The sequence below is a fragment of the Oncorhynchus kisutch genome, linkage group LG30 (genome assembly GCF_002021735.2).
Source record: "Oncorhynchus kisutch isolate 150728-3 linkage group LG30, Okis_V2, whole genome shotgun sequence".
Classification (NCBI taxonomy): Eukaryota; Metazoa; Chordata; class Actinopteri; order Salmoniformes; family Salmonidae; genus Oncorhynchus; species Oncorhynchus kisutch.
In genome coordinates this window covers 19,751,020-19,769,025 of record NC_034203.2, presented here as the reverse complement: position 1 = coordinate 19,769,025, position 18,006 = coordinate 19,751,020, and the positions used below count along the sequence as shown (strand labels likewise).

At 40.2% G+C, this 18,006-nt stretch overlaps 1 protein-coding gene across 7 annotated transcripts in view; it reads right to left on the bottom strand.

Annotated features, from left to right (window-relative positions):
- LOC109875211 (astrotactin-1) overlaps positions 1-18,006 on the bottom strand; it is a 261,237-nt gene that overhangs the window by 173,725 nt on the left and 69,506 nt on the right. For all 7 annotated transcript variants that reach the window (XM_020467457.2, XM_020467459.2, XM_020467458.2 and 4 more), the window contains 2 exons: positions 5,328-5,412; positions 2,791-2,865 (listed from right to left, as the gene is read on the bottom strand). In XM_020467457.2, the coding sequence (XP_020323046.1) occupies positions 2,791-2,865; positions 5,328-5,412 (160 nt within the window). The remainder of the gene's footprint in view (positions 1-2,790; positions 2,866-5,327; positions 5,413-18,006) is intronic.

Genomic DNA, 18,006 nt, shown 5'->3' with positions numbered 1-18,006 from the left:
ACCAAGAACATTGTGTGATATTTTACGAAACAGGCCTCAGCATTGCTGTAACAACAAATTCAAACTTTTTTCTGTGGTTTTGGTGAGGTTGCGTGTTTTGTTTTTTAAATAGCACATTCTCATTAATTCCACTGGGCTTACGACAACAGAACAAGATATATATAACATTTCAAATGTATTACACATTTCATGCAAGGATCAAATGTATTACACATTTCATGCAAGGATCAAATGTATTACACATTTCATGCAAGGATCAAATGTATTACACATTTCATGCAAGGATCAAATGTATTACACATTTCATGCAAGGATCAAATGTATTACACATTTCATGCAAGGATCAAATGTATTACACATTTCATGCAAGGATCAAATGTATTACACATTTCATGCAAGGATCAAATGTATTACACATTTCATGCAAGGATCAAATGTATTACACATTTCATGCAAGGATCAAATGTATTACACATTTCATGCAAGGATCAAATGTATTACACATTTCATGCAAGGATCAAATGTATTACACATTTCATGCAAGGATCAAATGTATTACACATTTCATGCAAGGATCAAATGTATTACACATTTCATGCAAGGATCAAATGTATTACACATTTCATGCAAGGATCAAATGTATTACACATTTCATGCAAGGATCAAATGTATTACACATTTCATGCAAGGATCAAATGTATTACACATTTCATGCAAGGATCAAATGTATTACACATTTCATGCAAGGATCAAATGTATTACACATTTCATGCAAGGATCAAATGTATTACACATTTCATGCAAGGATCAAATGTATTACACATTTCATGCAAGGATCAAATGTATTACACATTTCATGCAAGGATCAAATGTATTACACATTTCATGCAAGGATCAAATGTATTACACATTTCATGCAAGGATCAAATGTATTACACATTTCATGCAAGGATCAAATGTAAGTACACAAAAGTAATCAGACAAATTAGAACTAGAGAACTAAACTGAAACTCTCATTTTTCAGAGCTGTGTGTGCATGTAGTTAAACTATTAAAATCATTTTTATGCCTTACACATAAAACAAAATCAATTGTATTACCCGATCAGGGAATGTTTTTTAAAGAATTAACAAATCCCATGACTTAAGATTATTCTCTTTGTAAACATACCCCATGTAGAGCTCAAATGGTACAAAATGAAATACTGCTTTTTTGTGAACATTACTTATTTATCATGTACAGAGTGATACAATTCCTTCATGCCGTTAAAAGAACAACATAACTCAGCTTCAACTAAGACAAGATTGGAACTTTGGTGTTTTCTAATGAAACATAATATTTAAAAAAGTAGAAAGTATGTCCTGAAATGTTGTTAGACAGAATAGGAACACAATCTTTTTTTTCTTATAGTGTAAAATCTACTCGATAAGCTTTCACTTCTTTCTATACCATCTACAAAAGTGATAATCTCCCGTGTTGTGCAAAAGTAGTAGTATCAGCCATAATCAAATGAAAAAACTTTTCATATTGTAAAAAAAAGTTACTGCTTTCCAACGGGTCAACTCAATTTCATGCTGTTTTAAAAAGGGTTACTTATTTTTTATTTGACGTATTAAGATCCCCATTAGCCGACGCCATTGGCAGAAGTCTTTCTGGAGTCCGACACATAACGAAAAATACATTACAGACTAAATGTACTTCATTCATTTAAAAACATTAACATGTAGTGTGTGTGTGTGTGTGTGTGTGTGTGTGTGTGTGTGTGTGTGTGTGTGTGTGTGTGTGTGTGTGTGTGCGTGCGTGCGTATCTATCAGTTACACATACTGTACATGTCAGAACATACACACAACAAGTAGGTCACATGGGGGAGAGGCATTGTGCCGTGAGGTGTGGCTACATTTGTTTTTTGAAACCAGGTTTGCTGTTCACTTGCACTATATCAGATGGAAGGGAATTCCATGCACTCATGCTCTGTATAATATTGTACGTTTCCTTGAATTTGTTCTGGACCTGGGTACTGTGAAAAGACCCCTGGTGGCATGTCTGGTGGGGTAAGTGTGTGTGTCAGTGCTGTGTGTAAGTTGACTATGCAAACAATTAGGAATTTCCAACACATTCATGTTTCTTAAAACAACATGAAGTGATGCAGTCAGTGATGCAGTCAGTCAGTCTTTCCTCAACCCAAGAGAGACTGGCATGTATAGTATTAATATAAGCCCACTGATTACAATGATAAGCAAGACGTGAAGCTCGGTTCTGGGCCAGCTGCAGCTTAACTAGGTCTTTCTTTGCAGCACTTGACCATATGACTGGACAAAAATCAAGATAAGATCAAACTAGAGCCTGCAGGACTTGCTTTGTGGAGTGAGGTGTCGAAAAAGCATAGCATCTCTTTATTACTGACAAACCTGTCCCCATCTTTACAACCATTAAATCAATATGTTTTGGACAAGACCATTTACAATCTAAGGTAACACCAAGTAATTTAGTCTCCTCAACTTGTTCAACAGCCACACTATTCATTGCAAGATTCAGATGAGGTCTAGAATTTAGGGAATAATTTGTACCAAATATAATGCTCTTAGTTTTAGAGATGTGCACGACCAGTTTATTACTGGCCACCCATTCCAAAACAGACTGCAACTCTTTGTTAAGGGTTTCAGTGACTTCATTAGCTGTGGTTGCTGATGAGTACTGTATATGGCTGAATCATCAGCACACATGCTTGTGTAATGCCAGTGGCAGGTCATTGTGTTTGGATGATTAGATGTGTACCGTGAGTTATCTTACCTGAAAATGCGATCAGATGGTTGTTCTCCCATCACCAGATCAAAACCACGCTGGAAAATAGTGTAAGGCCAGGGTCTGGTGACAAATAAGAGATAGGAGAGAATGAGACTTATTTTCAGTCAAAACCAGTAAGCTGATTTCCGAGACAAGAATGAAATGACTGATTTAAATGAAGAAACATGTTTAATTACTTTAAGTAGAGTGTAACAATGAGTAATCATTATCTTAGGTCTATCTTCATTTAGTGTTGTGTTGTCTCTCTTGTTGTGATGTGTGTTTTGTCCTATATTTCTATTTAATTCATTTTTATTTTTAATCCCAGCCCCTGTCCCCGCAGGAGGCCTTCTGCCTTTTGGTAGGCCGTCATTGTAAATAACAATTTGTTCTTAACTGACTTGCCTAGCTAATGCAAATAAAGGTTCAATATCACGTTACACTGCAATACAAATAGGGCCGGCTCTAGCCTTTTGGGGGCCATGAGCGAGATTGTACACATTTTGCCATGGGGAGTAGAGAAAATGTTGCAGTTTTAAAGGTCCAGTGCAGTCAAAAACTTGATTTCTTTCCCTGTGTTTTATATACATTTCCGCACTATGAGCTTGGAATAATACTGTGAAATTGTGAACATGATGATAATACCCTTTTTAGTGTAAGAGCTGTTTGAAAAGACCACCTGAAATTTCAGCCTGTTTTGGTGGGATGGAGTTTTGGACTTCCATGGTGACATTACCATGCAGTAAATTAGTCAATAGACCTATAAGAAAGAGATTTCCAAACCAAACTTTCCCTTTTCTGCTCCCCACTGTCAGACAGTCCTAGCTAAATTATTGCTTGAGAAATTGCTCTTTGCTAAGAAGCATTTTCTGTTTCCTTTTGATCATTTTAATTTTAAAAAATCACAGTAAGGTACTTCATTGTTACCAGAAATGATTTGATATTGAGATAAAAATGGTTGCATTGGACCGCTAAAACACCATGGGGCAGAGAGAAAACGTTGCAATTTGATTCAAAAGATTATGCAATTCTACTCATTTTGAAAATGACCTGGCTAGACTAACTACCAATCTAAAAATGGTTAGCTGACATGGCTAATTGAATGACTGTCAGTGACTGACATCACAAGAGAAAAACTGCTGATGCACAACCACATTTCAAAATTGCACCTGGTGTATTCTGCTATTCTGACTCTCAATAGTAAGTTGAGACCCCGTCTGAGTTCCAACGTGACCGCTTATGTTGCTTATGCCTGGCACCGACCCTGAATACACAAGCATAGTTTCTGTTTTTCTTCAGTTGTCCATTAAATATTTAGCTTTATTTTCAGCTCAAACATATAATAAAATGTTTGGCCTCTTTTCAGCACACCACCTCCCAACAACATTTCAACCAATCCCCCAAAATGTGGCAGATCAAAAGTAGCACTATGACAGATGCTGTGGGTTCCTCAGTTGCCTCAGTTGCCTGACATGGGATGTGACTTAGGCTTGTGTCTATTTACCAGAGCTGGGAAAGGAGAGGAGAAGAATGATGGAGATTAATAAACACAGTCAGCTTGGGGACTTGAATCTGCTACAGTGTGAGAGAAATTGTGACAAGGAGCTGCTGCTTCTCTGAGTAAGCTGTTACTATTGGCAAAAGAGCAGCTAAAACCTGATAAAGGCCTTATACCAGAGGGGCCAGTCATTAAACATTTAAGTTGCGCCTGTAGGCTTTCCCTGTCAAAGACTGACTGCACAGGAGAAAGGAAAATCACTTGGGGAGGGAGGGAGATAAGGGAGGATGAGAAATGTGTGACACAATTCAGATGTATAGTGAAAAAAGCATATTTCTAACATCAGAACTGCGAAGGCCCTGTAGTAGCAGGCAAATTATTTTCAAGTGATGTATAAGGGTGATAAAAGTTGGTAGCATTCTAGAATTCGGGGAAGGATTTTAAAACATCCATCTGCTTGTACTCCACATTTCATGATAGACCCAACTATAGTGTTCACAGTTCTGCTGTGTAATAAAGCTACAGCATTTATTACATTTTGCTATATTTAGAAATTTTGTGTTATCCAATTGGTAGTTATAGTCTTGTCCCATCGCTGCAGCTCCAGTATGGACTTGGGAGAGGCGAAGGTCGAAAGCCATGCGTCCTCCGAAACACAACCCTGCCAAGCCGCACTGCTTCTTGACACACTGCTCGCTTAACCCAGAAGCCAGCCGCACCAATGTGTCAGAGGAAACACGGTACAACGGGTGACCATGTCAGCGTGCATGCACCTGGCCCCCCACAGGAGTCGATAGAGCGCGATGGGATAAGGACATCCCGGGCAGTCAAACCCTCCCCTAACCCGGACAAAGCTGGGCCAATTGCGCACCGCCTCCGTCTCCCAGTTGCGACCGGCTGTGATACAGTTGCACTGTTGTGACGCCTACAGTGCCTTAGACAGCTCCGCCACTCGGGAGGCTGTACTAAAGCTTTTTAACTAAGAGCTGCCATGTCAATATATGATTTAGCATGCAGGACCATTAGAGGCCATATTGTCACTTACCCTTGATTTGGACCCCACTCGTTACGAATACAGAGATGCTTATGGACAGGGTCCTTCATGTAGCCATCTAAGCATAGACAGTCACCTGCAACGGGAGTACAATAAAAAAATGGCATTCTCTGCAGTGAGATCGATTCACCTGTCTCCTTAATTACTCCAGGACTGTGATTATTTCTATTTGCCAGCAGCACAGACAAAGGATGTGTCGGATATGGCACCATTTCACTATATATTCATAGAGCACTATAAAATGAATAGGGTGCTATTTTGGACACAACCCAAGAACTGTGCAGCATGGCTGGTCAGGCTAGTTCCTTTCCAGCAGCCTCCTGATCAGTGCTAGTTATTACAGCCATCAGAAACAGGGGAGCTGCTCTTTTCTGCTGATGCCTTCTGTCAGCACACAGGAGGAGGGATGTCGCCCTAACCTGATTCAACCAGATTGATGGTGATTCACATTGAGAGCAGGGTATATTACTGTATACTTCCAATGACAGACATGCCTTGAGCGTGTTATACAGGGGATACGGGGGAGAATGCATTAGCTCCTGATTTTCAAATACAAATGTTAGTGCAAAGGTTAACTGTCACAGAATGCCAGGATGAAGGTAATCATATCTGATGTAGCTGCTCATATTTCCTGTACACAACTTGATGGTAAATATATTGAATAACTTATATCTGTAGGCATGGTGTGTTAACCAGCAGTTGTTTTAGGGGTTTAAACAAGTCCAAGCATCAGGTATTCAGAGTTTGAATTCTAAATGGGATTTTTCAGAGCTCAGATTGAGTGGTAATTTACTCCCTTTATAGATGGTGTGTGTATACAAATACGGATTAAGTGAAATGATGAGTCATACCAATTCAAACTTTCACTAGAGTTAGCTTTAACATTAAAATGCTAGTCTGGGCCCAACACATCATGCTACAATTACCATAATTAAGTACTCATTATGAAGTGATTTTTGCCCATTAATGTGATGCTATTACTTTTACTGCAAATGATGGAAAGTGAAAGTGTCCTAATGTGTTATACAGGTAATGTGTTTAAAAAATGTTATGTTACTGGGTTCTTCGTGTCTCAAGTGACTGACTGAATAATAATGATATGTACTTAGCTTTCTCAACCAAATATCCAACTAAACGCCAGTGACATGACATGCACTTGACAATGGAGTTTCCTTGAACTATCAGTAATTATATCATATTATATCTTATGCAGTGACAATGCACAAACTCAATCTATAGAGATTAGATTTAGTAAATCCCAATACATTCATATTCCAAACACTCCTGTTATTTTTGAGTGCCACCTTGCATGAGTAAAGAAAGTGCAGCTAGCTGCACATATTAAATCCATGACGTTTTAACTCAGAACGTATGTTGGATTCATAAAATGTTCAGGTCTGCTGAACATATGTAAACCAGAGAACAAAACAAAGTTTGTTTCTGTGTAATAAATGTCTGATATGCTTGAATGGGGAAGCAGAATATAGCAGTAAGACAAACCATAAACAATAGCCTATAGCACCTCCAGCACTCATCCCAGCCTCACACAGAGGTATGTTTCAAATTCACAATCTCTTTTAATATTTGCAGAACCCCAGTTATAGTCACAACCCATCCCTGTTTTCATTGGCATCTTCTCCCTGAGAAGGATTGAGCCCGACTTGTAGTTAGCGAACATCTACTACCTTGCAATCTTTCCAGGCACGGAGAGTAGAGAGGGATTCATTAAGAATGAATCATATGAAAAACACAATGTAATTAGGCATTGCACCAGGCCTACTATTCTATATTTCATTTTAAAAGAGAGGGGCTCAAATGATGTATTAAATTTTAAGGAATCCAGGTGGTGTCCCCCCCAATGGACCAACTTTTTATTCATTTAGGTCTGAGAATTCACCTTTCAGCACACCGAAGACACCGGTCTATCTTGAATTATGGATGCGAACATGGAGAGAACTCCTTTTTTTCCCAAAAGTCAGAAATTTCTACAATGATAATCAGTAGCATGGTACACACTATCTGTACTAAAATGATCATTAGAGAGATTTAGTGAAGTCTACAACAGAGGTCAATAACTAAAAATCGAAAGAAAAATGAGTTTCCCCTCAGTCTGTTTTTATAGCCATACCAGAAAAAGGCATTACAATATAGCAGGCTTCATTGGTGAAAACCTACCCAGTATAATGAAATGTCTAGCTGAAAAACAACACCAAAACCTGGCAGTATTAATTAATATACAGTATCAGTCAGAAGTTTGGGCATACTTACACATTAAAAATATATATATTTTTTTTACTATTATCTACATTGTATAATGATAGTGAAGACATCACAACTATGAAATAACACATATGGAATAATGTAGTAACCAAAAAAGAGTTTAACCAAACAAAATATATTTTATATTTGAGATTCTTCAGCCACACTGCCTTGATGACAGCTTTGCACACTCTTGGCATTCTCTTTACCAGCTTCATGAGGTAGTCACATGGAATGCATTTCAATTAACAGGTGTGCCTTGCTAAAAGTTAATTTGTGGAATTTCTTTCTATCTTAATGCGTTTGTGCCAATAGGTTGTGTTGTGACAAGGTAGGGGTGGTACACCGAAGATATCCCTATTTTGGTAAAAGCCCAAGTCCATATTATGTCAAATAAGCAAAGATAAACGACAGCCCATCATAACTTTAAGACATGAAGGTCAGTATATCCAGTGCAGTGCAGTCGCAGTCGCAAAAACCATCAAGAGCTATGACGAAATGACGAAATTGGCTCTCATGAGGACTGCCACAGCAAAGGAAGACCCCGAAGACTCTGCTGCAGAGGATAAGTTCATTAGAGTTAACTGCACCTCAGATTGATAGCCCAAATAAATGCAACAGACACATCTTACAAGTAACACACACAGACAATAAGTAACAGACACATCTCAACATCAACTGTTCAGAGGAGACTGCGTGAATCAGGCCTTCATGGTCAAATTGCTGCAAAGAAACCACTACTAAAGGACACCAATAAGAAGAAGAGACTTGCTTGAGCCAAGAAGCACAAGCAATGGACATTAGACCAGTGGAAATCTTTCCTTTGGTCTGATGAGTCCAAATTTGAGAAATTTGGTTCCAACCACCGTGGCTTTGTGAGACGCAGAGTAGGTGAGTGGATGATCTCTGCATGTGTGGTTCCCACCATGAAGCATGGAGGAGGAGGTGAGATGGTGTGGGGGAGCTTTGCTTGTGACACTATCGGTGATTTATATAGAATTCAAGGCACACTTAACCAGCATGGCTACCACAGCATTCTGCAGCGATACACCATCCCATCTGGTTTGCGCCTAGTGGGAATATCATTTGATTTTCAACAGGACAATGACCCAAAACACACCTCCAGGTGATGGTGCTACATCAGATGATCTGGCCTAAACAATTACCCGACCTCAACCCAATTGAGATGGTTTGGGACGAGTTTGACCACAGAATGAAGGAAAAGCAACCAACAAGTGCTCAGCATATGTGCTAACTCATTCAAGACTGTTGGAAAAGCATTCCTTATGAAGCTGGTTGAGAGATTGCCAAATGTGTGCAAAGTGGTCATCAAGGCAAAGGGTGGCTACTTTGAAGAATCTAAAATATATTTTGATTTGTTTAACACTTTTGTGCTTACTACATGATTCCATATGTGTCATAGTTTTGATATCTTCACTATTATTCTACAATGTAGAAAATAGCAAAAAATAAAGAAAAAGCCTTTATTGAGAAGGTGTGTCCAAACTTTTGACTGCTACTGTATATGATATACAGTGTCTTCATTAAGTATTCACACAGCTTGACTTTTTCAACATTTGGTTCTGTTACAGCCTGAATTAAACATGGATTAAATTGAGTGCCACTGATGAACACACAATACCCCACAATGTCAAAGTGTTTTTTAAAAATGTTTTTTAAAAGCTATAATGTCTTGAGTCAATAAGTATTCAACCCCTTTTTATGGGTAGCCTAAATGTGCTTAACAAGTCACATAATAAGTTGCATGGACTGACACTGTGTGCAATAATAGCGTTTAACATGATTTTTAAATGACTACCCCATCTCTGTACCCCACACATGCAATTATCTGTAAGGTCCCTCAGTCGAGTAGTGAATTTCAACCACAGATTCAACTACAAAGACCCGGGAGGTTTTCCAATGCCTCAGTTTTCCAATGCCTCACAAAGAAGGGCACCTATTGGTAGATGGGTAAAAAAAAGCAGACATTGAATATTGCTTTGAGCATTGTGAAGTTGTTAATTACACTTTGGATGGTGTATCAATACACCCAGTCACTACAAAGATACAGGCGTCCTTCCTAACCTTCCTAGGCCAATGGTGACTTTAAAACAGTTACAGAGTTTAATGTCTGTGATAGGAGAAAACTGAGGATGGACCCACAACTCCACAATACTAATCTAAATGACAGAGTTTAGCATCGTAGCTCTTATTGCGGGACTCAAACAACTGTGAATTGAGTCACATATATTGTCTACCTATGTGTATTGAACACTATTCCAGAGGAAAAACAATACTGCGTGGATATTTTTGAGTCTGATAACTCTGAGGAGGACGTTGGGAAAAAATATATTGGGTATTGAATAGACTGTTACCCCATTTCATTGATCCCCAATCCTTAGGTAAAGCTGAACAGTGCAATATGAATGTCAATACACACAATAGGCTGACTGGGGAGGTGATTTCACACAGTCACAGTCCCGCGATAAGAGCTACAACACTAATATCTGTGTAAACTCTACACAGTTGCGTTCTGTGGGTGTCACCGAGTAGACTAATGCTTCACATTCCATCCTTGTTTAACATAATCTAGTCTAAATATGCTATGATTCCACCTTGCAACCCTCTGCATCACCTTCAGAGGTACTTTTATTTTGAAGACAAACCACAAATTCTACTATTGTGCCTAATCCTCATTGCGGCTAGCTTCACAATACATAACCCAGTCAGGTCAAGCCTCACTAGCCAGATGAATGTTCTGAATTTGCACGTGCAAGCCAAGCGCCACCACTACTATCAGGATTACTAAATCATTGCTAAGAACAATGAAAATGACTGCATTTTCTACTGGTCATTGTTTTCAGGCTGGTTGTATTGGTGCTAGCTAGGTACCAATCTAAAGCTAGCTAGCTACCCCAGAAGTTGTGGTCAAACAAATAATGCTTTATTATCAATGCGGTATTGTAAACACAATGTTCGTGTCCGGTGTTTGCTTATTTGCAGTCTTTTTTGTACAGCTTTGACAGTGCTACTGATAGTAGTGGTGGCTCTTGGCTTGCAAATGCAAATTCAGAACACACAACATTCTATAATAGAACTGTTATTTGACGTGTCAAATTAAAAGCTTATTTAACGTGACAAACAGTGTTATTGTCAAATAGTGTGATTTGATGTGTATCTTTTGTTGACAAGCAAAGACCCAAACGCTGTTCCATAGTATGCCGTGAAGCTAATAGCAGTGACGCTATTACTGTGTAACTCTGGTAGGGCAACATCTGAACAATAGCGCACTTGGTAACGTTAGTGTACCGGTGCGTGACCAGTCGCAAAAGCCAATAAGAATAGTTGATTGTCAAGAGCAATGAATTCCACTATGTTGCCGAAAATGGATTTCGCCTTTGAGTTGTCTCGTTGACATTTTCTTACTCTTTCAAAAGACTGCTTGACTTGTTGACTGCTCTAACCACACAGCAATTGTAGGCTAGGTTAGGAATGCTGTGTTGCACGCGAGTGCAAAATTTTACATGGTGTCATTATGTCATGTGTCATGTACCTACGTTATATAGGTTGTACGTCAGCTTTGATATCGGTTTTTCACATCGGTGTTAAACTAGACATCGGGCCGATACCGATGTTTGCATTTTTAGCTAATATCTTCCCATTCTGATATGTTCACCGGTATATTGTGCATCTCTACTTGAAAATGTTTGTGATATCAACAGAGAGGAAACTTTTCTGGGTGACCTAAATATTGACCAGCTTTCATCAAACTGCCCACTCAAGTAAAAGCTTCAAACTGTAACAAGTGCCTGCAACCTGGTTCAGGCTATCAGTTAACCTACTACGGTATTTCTAAAAAGCACAGAAATGAATCATCCACATGTATTGATTCCTCAGTCTTTATTAATGCTGCAGAAATCTGTTTTAAAGCAGTATCCAAATCCATCTGATGTAATGATCAAAATATGGTGTAGGAAAACCAAAGTTCCAAAGGCTGGACCTACTAAGAGGTCCTACAAGAGGTTTTATAGTGATTCCAACAGCATGTTGATGACGTAAAGAATATTTGCTTGTCTATGGTGTGTAATGAGGAGCAACTAGACACTGCACTTTACATATTTATGAAATTGCTTACTCCAGTTACTAATAAGCATGCACTCATTAAGAAAATGACTGCAAGAACTGTTAAATCCCTGTGATGAGGAATTGAAAAATGTTATGGTTGAGAGGGATGAGGCGAAAGGAATGACAAATAAGTCTGGCTGCATAACTGATTGGCAAACCTACTGAAAATTGAGAAATCATGTGACTAAACAGAATAAAAAGAAGAAGAAACTATACTATGAAGCAACAATAAATTATATAAAGAATGATAGTAAAAAGCTTTGGAGCACCTTAAATAAAATTTTGGGCAAAAGGGCAAACTCAGCTCCATCATTCATTGAATCAGATGGCTCCTTCATCACAAAACACACTGATATTGGCAACTACACTGAACAAAAATATAAACGCAACATGTAAAGTGTTAGTCCCATGTTTAATGAGCTTAAATAAAATATCCTAGAAATGTTCCATATGCACCAAAAAATTTATTATCTCAAATTTTGTGCACAAATTGGTTTACATCCCGGTTAGTGAGCATTTCACCTTTGCCAACATAATCCATCCACCTAACAGGTGTGGTATATCAAGAAGCTGTTGTGTGGGCGAGCGGTTTGCTGATGTCATTGTTGTGAACAGAGTGCCCCATGGTGGCGGTGGGGTTATGGCATGGGCAGGCAAAAGCAAAAGACAATAAGCACAATTGCATTTTATCGATGGCAATTTGAATGCACAGCGATAATGTGACAACATCCTGTCGCCCACTGTCGTGCCATTCATCCGCCGCCATCACCTAATGTTTCAGCATGATAATGAACTGCCCCATGACACAAGTATCTGTACAAAATACCTGGAAGCTGAAGATGTTCCAGTTCTTCCATGGCCTTCATACTCACCAGACATGTCACCCATTTAGCATGTTTGGGATGATCTGGATCTATGTGTACGACCGTGTGTCCAGTTCACGGCAATATCCAGCAACTTTACACAGCCATTAAAGAGGAGTGGGACAACATTCCACAGATCACAATCAACAGCCTAATCAACTTTATGCGAAAGAGATGAGTCACGTTGCATGAGGTAAATGGTGATCACACCAGATACTGGTCCACGCCCCTACCTTTTTAAGATATCTGTGACCACAGATGCTTATCTGTATTCCCAGTCATGTGAAATACATAGATTAGGGTCTAATTTAATTATTTAAATTGACTGATTTCCTGATATGAACTGTAACTCAGTAAAATCTATCTATCTAATCTATCTATAAAAGACAAGCAAACTTAGACCTGACGTGCCAGCAAGAAACGCCGAACCTACACATCCAAGTATATCCAAATTATGAAAAACAAGCATTGTATTTTTGAATTCTGTAATGTGAGTGCGGAAAATGTGAAAAAATTATTGTTGTCTATCAACAATGACGAGCCACCTAGGTCTGGCAACTTGGATGGAAAATTACTGAGGATGATAGAGTACGATATTGCCACTCCTATTTGCCATCTCCTCAATCTAAGCTTACAAAAAACTGTGTGCCCCCAGGTCTGGAGGGAAGCAAAGTCATTCCGCTACCCAAGAATAGTAAAGCACCCGTTACTGGCTCAAATAGCCGACCAATCAGCCTGTTATCAACCCTTAGTAAACTTTGGGAAAAAATAGTGTTTGACCAGATACAATGCTATTTTACAATAAATACATTAACAACAGACTTTTAGCATGCTTATAGTAAATGGCATTCAACACGAACGGCACTTACACAAATGACTGGTGATTGTCTGAGAGAAATTGATAATAAAAAGATTGTGGGTGCTGTTGTGTAAGATTTCATTGTGACTTTTGACATTATCAATCATAGTATGCTTATGAAAAAATGTACAGTGGGGCCATAATTCCACCATAATTTGCAAATAAATTAATTTAAAATCCTACAATGTGATTTTCTGTTGTTTTTTTTCATTTTGTCTGTCATAGTTTAAGTGTACCTATGATGAAAATTACAGGCCTCTCTCATCTTTTTAAGTGGGAGAACTTGCACAATTGGTGGCTGACTAAATACGTTTTTGCCCCACTGTATATGTCATGGCTTTACACCTGATGGGGGTCACCTTGGGGTCATGATAGGTGCTGCACCAAATGATTGATGTATTATTGCCATTGCCGTTGCCGCTTGCTATGGACCACCTTCTGCCCCCAGCTGTGCCCTGGACATCATATGTGAATTGATTGCCCCCCATCTATCTTCAGAGCTCGTGCTGTTAGGTGACCTAAACTGGGACATGCTTAACACCCCGGCCATCCTACAATCTAAACTTGATGCCCTCAATCTCACACAAATTATCAATGAACCTACCAGGAGCAACCCCAAATCTGTAAACACAGGCACCCTCATAGATATCACCAACCTGCCATTCAAACACACCTCTGCTGTCTTCAACTAGGATCTCAGCGATCACTGCCTCATTGCCTGAGTCCGTAATGGGTCTGCGGTCAAACGGCCACCCCTCATCACTGTCAAATGCTCCCTAAAACACTTCAGCGAGCAGGCCTTTCTAATCAACCTGGCCCGGGTATCCTGGAAGGATATTGACCTTATTCCGTCAGTAGAGGATGTCTGGTTATTCTTTAAAAGTGCTTTACTCACCATAGATAAGCATGCCCCATTCAAAAAATGTCGAACCAGCCCTTGGTTCACTCCAGACCTGACTGCCCTTGACCAACACAAAAAGATCCTGTGGCGTACTGCATTAGCATCGAATAGCCCCCGCGATATGCAACTTTTCAGGGAAGTTAGGAACCAATATAAACAGGCAGTTAGGAAAGCAAAGGCATGCTTTTTCAAACAGAAATTTGCAGAATAAGACCACCTCCTCCCAGCTGCCCACTGCACTGAGGCTAGGAAACACTGATAAATCCATGATAATTGAGAATTTCAATAAGAATTTCTCTACGGCTGGCCATGCTTTCCACCTGGCTACCCCTACACCGGTCAACAGCCCTGCACCCCCCACAGCAACTTGCCCAAGCCTCCCCCATTTCTCCTTCACCCAACTCCAAACAGCTGATGTTCTGAAAGAGCTGCAAAATGTGGACCGCTACAAATCAGCCGGGCTAGACAATCTGGACCCTCTCTTTCTAAAATTATCCGCCGAAATTGATGCAACCCCTACTACTAGCCTGTTCAACCTCTCTTTCGTATCGTCTGAGATCCCCAAAGATTGGAAAGCTGTAGCGGTCGTCCCCCTCTTCAAAGGGGGAGGCACTCTAGACCCAAACTGCTACAGACCTATATCTATCCTACCCTGCCTTTCTAAGGTCTTCGAAAGCTAAATTAACAAACAGATCACCGACTATTTCGAATCCCACCGTACCTCCACTATGCAATCTGGTTTCCGAGCTGGTCATGGTTGCACCTCAGCCATGCTCAAGGTACTAAACGATATAACCGCCAACGATAAGAGGCAATACTGTGCAACTGTATTCATCGACCTGGCCAAGGCTTTCGACTCTGTCAATCACCACATTCTTATCGGCAGACTCAACAGCCTTGGTTGCTCAAATGACTGCCTCGTCTGGTTCACCAACTACTACTCAGACAGAGTTCAGTGTATCAAATCGGAGGGCCTGTTGTCCAGACCTCTGGAAGTCTCTATGAGGGTGCCACAGGGTTCCATCCTCGGGCCAACTGTTTTCTCTGTATACATCAATGATGTCGCTCTTGCTGCTGGTGATTCTCTGATCCACCTCAATGCAGACGACACCATTCTGTATACTTCTTTGGACACTGTTAACTAACCTCCAGACGAGCTTCAATGCCATACAACTCTCCTTCCTTGGCCTCCAACTGCTCTTAAATGCAAATAAACCTAAATGCAAGCTCTTCAACCAATCGCTGCCCACACCTGCCCGCCCCTCCAGCAATCACTACTCTGGACGGTTCTGACTTAGATTATGTGGACAACTACAAATACCTAGGTGTCTGGTTAGACTGTAAACTCTCCTTCCAGACACACATTAAGCATTTCCAATCCAAAATTAAATTTAGAATTGGCTTCCTATTTCGCAATAAAGAATCCTTCACTCATGTTTCCAAATATACCCTCACTAAACTGACTATCCTACCGATCCTTGACTTTGGCGGTCATTTACAAAATAGCCTCTAACACTCTACTCAACAAATTGGATGCAGTCTATCACAATGCCATCCCTTTTGTCACCAAAGCCCCATATACTACCCACCACTGCGACCTGTATGCTCTCGTTGGCTGTCCCTCGCTTCACATTCGTCGCCAAACCCACTGGCTCCAGGTCATCTATAAGTCTTTGCTAGGTAAATCCCCGCCTTATCTTAACTCACTGGTCACCATAGCAGCACCCACACATAGCACGCGCTCCAGCAGGTATATTTCCCTGGTCACCCCCAAAGCCAACTCCTCCTTTGGCCGCCTTTCCTTCCAGTTCTCTGCTGCCAATGACTGGAACAAACTGCAAAAAATCACTGAAGCTGGAGACTCATATGTCGCTCACTAACTTTAAGCACCAGCTGTCAGAGCAGCTCACAGATCACTGCACCTGTACATAGCCCATCTGTAAATAGCCCATCCAACTACCCCATTCCCATACTGTAATTTATTTTCTTAATTTTGCTCCTTTGCACCCCAGTATCTCTACTTGCACATTCATATTCTGCACATCTATCACTCTAGTGTTTAATTGCTATACTGCAAATACACTGCTCAAAAAAATAAAGGGAACACTAAAATAACACATCCTAGATCTGAATGAATGAAATATTATTATATTATTATTAAATACTTTTTTCTTTACATAGTTGAATGTGCTGACAACAAAATCACACAAAAACTATCAATGGAAATCAAATTGATCAACCCATGGAGGTCTGGATTTGGAGTTGCACTCAAAATTAAAGTGGAAAACCACACTACAGGCTGATCCAACTTTGATGTAATGTCCTTAAAACAAGTCAAAATGAGGCTCAGTAGTGTGTGTGGCCTCCACGTGCCTGTATGACCTCCCTACAACGCCTGGGCATGCTCCTGATGAGGTGGCGGATGGTCTCCTGAGGGATCTCCGCCCAGACCTGGACTAAAGCATCCGCCAACTCCTGGACAGTCTGTGGTGCAACTCCTGGACAGTCTGGATGGAGCGAGACATGATGTCCCAGATGTGCTCAATTGGATTCAGGTCTGGGGAACGGGTGGGCCAGTCCATAGCATAAATGTTTTCCTCTAGCAGGAACTGCTGATACACTCCAGCCACATACGTGGACAACTACAAATACCTAGGTGTCTGGTTAGACTGTAAACTATCCTTCCAAACTCACATCAAACATCTCCAATCCAAAGTTAAATCTAGAAATGGCTTCCTATTTCGCAAAAAGCATCCTTCACTCATGCTGCCAAACATACCCTTGTAAAACTGACCATCCTACCAATCCTCGACTTCGGCGATGTCATTTACAAAATAGCCTCCAATACCATACTCAACAAATTGGATGCAATCTATCACAGTGCAATCCATTTTGTCACCAAAGCCCCATATACTACCCACCATTGCGACCTGTACGCTCTCGTTGGCTGGCCTTCGCTTCATACTCGTCGCCAAACCCACTGGCTCCATGTCATCCATGTCATCTACAAGACCCTGCTAGGTAAAGTCCCCCCTTATCTCAGCTCGCTGGTCACCATAGCATCACCCACCTGTAGCACGTACTCCAGCAGGTGTATCTCTCTGGTCACCCCCAAAACCAATTATTTCTTTGGCCACCTCTCCTTCCAGTTCTATGCTGCCAATGACTGGAATGAACTACAAAAATCTCTGAAACTGGAAACACTTATCTCCCTCACTAGCTTTAAGCACCAACTGTCAGAGCAGCTCACAGATTACTGCACCTGTACATAGCCCACCTATAATTTAGCCCAAACAACTACCGCTTTCCCTACTGTATTTATTTTATTTATTTATTTATTTTGCTCCTTTGCACCCCATTATTTTTATTTCTACTTTGCACATTCTTCCACTGCAAATCTACCATTCCAGTGTTTTACTTTCTATATTGTATTTACTTTGCCACCATGGCCTTTTTTTGCCTTTACCTCCCTTATCTCACCTCATTTGCTCACATCGTATATAGACTTGTTTATACTGTATTATTGACTGTATTTTTTGTTTTACTCCATGTGTAACGCTGTGTCGTTGTATGTGTCGAACTGCTTTGCTTTATCTTGGCCAGGTCGCAATTGTAAATGAGAACTTGTTCTCAACTTGCCTACCTGGTTAAATAAAGGTGAAA